General features: G+C 35.2%; 1 protein-coding gene across 1 annotated transcript; it reads left to right on the top strand.

Annotated features, from left to right (window-relative positions):
• The first annotated feature begins 1,108 nt into the window (after positions 1-1,108).
• Positions 1,109-4,871, top strand: LOC114740992 (pentatricopeptide repeat-containing protein At2g02980, chloroplastic). The gene is made up of 2 exons (XM_028929250.1): positions 1,109-1,666; positions 4,040-4,871. Exons 1-2 carry the CDS (start codon positions 1,110-1,112, stop codon positions 4,845-4,847), a joined length of 1,365 nt encoding a protein of 454 aa, XP_028785083.1. The 5' UTR covers position 1,109; the 3' UTR covers positions 4,848-4,871.
• The last annotated feature ends 297 nt before the right edge of the window (positions 4,872-5,168 follow it).

The following is a 5,168-nucleotide window of genomic DNA, read 5'->3' as shown; positions in this document are numbered from 1 at the left end:
ATTTCATTATGAATTTAGAAGTCCAAATAACGTAAATAAATTATTAGATTATATTACCAATCATCCTAATGTTAAATGAGCAAGGAAAAAAAATAGACCCAATCGGTCAGTTCAACTAAAAAATTAGTAAACTAGGTAGTGGTTTGGTTTGATTTGAGTGCTGGATCGTTCATAAATTGAACTACTATCAACCCAGAATCGGGATGAACCAGTTTAGATGATTGTGTTAGCATTAATTATATTTTTTTCTTATTCAGCTCTTTATATCTCAGTCACTAAAGATTTGAATGAATTTTAATGATTTGTTGCTTCAATTTCTGGTTAGTGCTTGTGCTGGTTTTTGAGTATTAATGCAGAGTATTATTCAGCTAAAAAAAAAACATCAATAATTATTAATTTTAATTATTAATAAACATTCTCAATATTATTATACTCTGTTGTTGTTATAATCAAAATATTGTTGTACTTTCTTATATTATGTTATTAGTGATTATTAATGTCATTGTATTTTGTCATTTTCAATTATATTATATTATCTTAATATGATAGTTTGATCTTGAGTTGACCCCAATTTGACTCACTGACTCTTAAACCACTATCTTGATCAATTCAGTATCCAGTTCGTTTTCTTATTCCTTGTAAATAAGTGTCAAACCAGCTTATACTAACACCAAATTCTTAGGGTCCCTTCGGAGCACTGTGAATGGGGATATCCAATTCTTCATGCAACCGTCCAAGTTCCTATAACTTGGGTTATGGATAATATGTATAGGAATAACAACACGTAGATTATAAAGGGGAAATATATGTATTTGGGATAAGTATTTAAAAAAAAAAAAATCACCCTATCGTGGTCCCTTATTGTCTCTAACGAAATCAAAATCCCTATAATTTTTTCCTATATTAGTTTACACACTTGCGCGCTGGCAGGGGAAAAAAAGAAAGTTGCACACTTCGGCATAAAAATTTTGTGTATTATAGAAAATTTGAAATGAATTGTAAGTTGTAAATGAAACTACATTGACTCATGGACTTTATAGGTTATCCTGATTCACTCTTTTTCATATTTTCCAACGGCACGCGACGGTTTGTCCGGATCATTGTTGGTTATGTTTCGCCATGGTAATATGGTATTCGGCCGAATCCAGACCCTCATCCCACAAACCCAAAGTGTTTCTCATCTCCTTCAACTTCACTCTATCCTCCTAAAATCCGCGCTCGATCATGATAACGACTTGGTGAGCCAGATTGTCTTATCCGCATGCTCCATATCTGTAAATTGTGCCAAATTGGTTTTCGATAACATACCCATTGTTCCTCCAATTTTTGCTTGGAATACCATCATCAAAGCATTTGCAAAGAGTTCAACTCCAGTTGAATCTGTCAAGCTCTTTTGTCGGTTGCGAAGTTTTGGTCTTCAACCGGACAATTTTACGTATCCTTTCGTCCTTAAAGCTTGTGGCCGCTGCTCATTGGTTCGGCAAGGTGGGATGGTGCATTGCTTGACTTTGAAGACCGCTTTTGATTCGGATCGGTATATAGGCAATACCTTGTTGAAGATGTATGTAGACTGTGGCTACGTTGAGTCTGCAAGACAGGCGCTTGATGAAATGTCTGTTAGAGATGTTGTGTCATGGAGTTCAATGATTGCTGCATATATCGCCTGGTTAGTTGGTGAACCTTTCATTTGCTTAAAGCATATAGTTTGTTGGAATGAATAAGTAGTTTGCGAGAATGTGCATCGTGTGGCCCGGTTGGGAGATGTTTAGAAGTAATAAGCGTGTTGTATGAGTAACAAGCATGTGTTTTTAGTCAGTCGGCAGTCAGCATTCTGTTGATATAAATTGTTCACAGGGTTTCTATATTTCTTTCTCTTGGATAATCCAACGATAAACCTAATCCGAATTATAGAGGTACGATACAATCAAACCCAAACGAACAAAATGTTGAATTGAATCGTACCGGTCTCTACTGGGGTTATTACTCATTTTTGTACTTGCTGTTTTATTTTCCAATTGTTTCTTTAATTAAGGGAATAATAAATATATATTAGGAATTCTCTTACTTTAGTTTAATTAAGCTTGTTTCATTGTCTCTCGTGGCTTTTTCAGAGTTCTATGCAGTTCAGGTGGTTTTCTTGTTTTGGTCAATAACTCAGTATTAGGTCGTGTTTTGAGTGGCCTCGAGTGGGTGCAAACTTACTCTCTTTTCTTTGCCTCTCCAACTTCTTACTCTGCCACTGGAATCTAAGAACATTGCCCTAGTAATGAATCAGTTACGAACTTTATGGTACCTGATTGAAAGAAAAATATGCTCTTCATCATAGTAGTCGGATGCCTGAGTTGCGATCAGTATCTTCCATGAAAAACTTTGGAAAGTTATCTTTGTGTCTTATGAGATTACATCCTTTATTCTTTGCTTTGAATCTCAACCATCACTTTGGTGTTTGTTTTCTTGGAGGCGTTTTCTGGCTGGGAGGGGTGCTATTTTAATTATGATGTTCAATTATCACTATCAATTGATCTTCTTTGGCCTCTTTGTTTATCCTCTTTATGTGATGCTCTAATTTTGTACATTTCAGTTATTGATTCAAATATTGGAGATCTGATTTTTTCAGGATAGTTTTTCGTTCATGTGATTTTTAGCACCTTTCTAATGATTCTAATAGTCGCTGGATTCTTCATAAATTAGCGTCTACTACATTCTCATGTTTCTTTGACTATGCTGTTTGCATGTCATGTCTACTGGCCATACTCATTATCCCACTGACAAGTTTCTTTATAAGTTTAAGGCTCATTAAATTTAGTTGTTTGATTTGATGTACATAATCAGCATCTTATTGATGGCATTTTTCCCTCTTATGGCCATGTAAGCATGTGTTCCAATGCTCTCACGGTTGCTTTTTTTTTTTTTTTTGTTTTAAATGTGAAGCCAATACGGAAACTCTCTTTGAGAATACTTTGAATTCAACCTAATTAAATTTCCAGACTATGTTTATTCTTGGTTCAAATGTCTCAAACATTACTGGTTAAATGTTAGAATGAAGTTTCCTCATTGCCATATTAATAAATTAACGACCGTAGTAGTTTTCTTTTTGTCCCATAAAAGTCAGCCAAGTATACTTCTATGAGCTAAATCAGCGGAAGGGCTGAAGAATGATATGCATAAGCAAGCTAATGATGTATCACAATGACCTCTTTTTTACATGTAACTTGTGTTTTAATAAATATAGATGAATTAAACTAAGGTGCCATTTGCTACAGAGATGTTTTAGTTTCCCATCCACTTGAATTATGAAACATACTCCACTCCATTTCATACTTTAAGGCATTCTTTGGAAAGTCTCATATTCAATATGCAAGACATTTTATTAAATTTTAGGGGCAATTAATATCTTTCTACCTAAAATGACCCAAGAAGTATATCAAAATTACTTGCCTAGAAAAAAAGTAATCCTTAGAAACAAGTAATTAATGATTCATATTAAAGAAGGACAAAGTTGAAAAATGGGCTCCTAACTAATAACTGCTTCTTTGCCAAGCGTACTTCAAGTAAAAATGCCTTGTACTATGAAACAGAGGGAGCATAAAATATTGATCATCAGATGTATATATAAACTAACTAATATTTTTGTATTATAAATGACATACGCAGCATAAACTTTTAAATAGTGTATTTGTTAAATTCAAACATTTTATAAATAGGTTTCAAAGTGTCTGGAAAATGAAACATTGCTCATGCCACGTGCCATTATTTTGGTTAAAAGTTGGGGTTTTGAAAAAGAGATGGGATAGAAGGAAAAAAATTTTAGATTTTTATATTAACTCGTACCTTCTTATAATTAATGTGGAAGCTCCTCCTAGTTCTCAACTAAGAACTTTTCATGTCATAATAACAAAGGTTGTTGACATATGTGCAGTAATTTTGATAATCTCTAATTATCAAACAGAGCCAGTACTAGCTTTTTGGCTGTTGGGCCTTATTAGTCATTTCTTGAAGTAGTGTATTTATCCACTCATTCATATCTATCTGTTTGCAGCAACTCTCCTTCAGTTGCACTGAATGTATGTCAAGAGATGAGGATATCCAATGTAAAGCCCAACGCAATCACCTTCGTTAGTTTGCTTTCCGCTTGTACCCATCTGCTCAATATCAGTGCAGGGAAGTCCATTCATTCCTATATCATCAGGAATCACATTGAACTGGATGTTGCTTTGGGTACAGCCCTGTTTGAGATGTATTCAAAGTGCGGACTAATCGAAAAAGCCCTTCAAATTTTCAATTCAATGCATGAAAAGAACTTGCTGTCATGGACAAGCATGATATCTGCTCTTGCAAATCATGGACGTCACAAGGATGCTTTTTCTCTGTTCAGCCAGATGAAAGATATAGGACTTCAACCTGATAGTCTATCATTTTCCGTGATTCTATCAGCTTGCAGCCACATGGGACTTGTTTATGAGGGCAAGAAGTATTTTGATGAGATGGTTTCTTTGTACAACATAAAGCCGTCCATTGAGCATTATGGATGCATGGTTGATTTGCTAGGAAGAGCAGGCTTGATAGAAGAAGCTTATGATGTCATCAAGAACATGCCGGTGGAGCCTAATGATGTCATATTAAGGAGTTTCCTTGCCTCTTGCCAAAATCACGGTTGTTTCCCTAGTTTGGATGATAGGCTTCTCTCTAAATTGGAGCCTGAAATAGGGCCAAACTATGTAATTACTGCTAATATTCTTTCGCTTTCTGGTTCAAGTGATGATGCCAATAACTTGAGAGTAGTTATGAAACAGAAAGGTTTGATGAAAATTCCCGGTTGTAGTTGGGTGGATGTGCCAAATGGTTAACCAGAGCCGTCTTATTCCTTCCAGTTCTTTCCTTTTTCTTTTTTTTTTTAACTAAAATATAGAGAAGAGAGGCACATGCAGCCACTGCCTTTAGCTTTTAGGATTCACCATAAATTGTGTATATATAGTAGATGAATTCGACCAAACAATCAATTCCGTTCTAGTAGGGATTATGCTGGAGCTTTCAACTAAGTCCAGTATCTTACTGCTGTTAATTATGCCTGGATCATGACAGAGACAAAGGGACTCTGCTATCATGAGAGTGACAAGTCATGGCTCTTCCATGTAAGAATCAAGCTGGCTGGAATGTAAGATTATTCT

This window comes from Neltuma alba, unplaced genomic scaffold, assembly GCF_004799145.2.
Source record: "Neltuma alba isolate B1F8T4 unplaced genomic scaffold, ASM479914v2 tig00003227_pilon, whole genome shotgun sequence".
Lineage (NCBI taxonomy): Eukaryota > Viridiplantae > Streptophyta > Magnoliopsida > Fabales > Fabaceae > Neltuma > Neltuma alba.
This window is presented reverse-complemented; position numbering and strand designations above follow the sequence as displayed.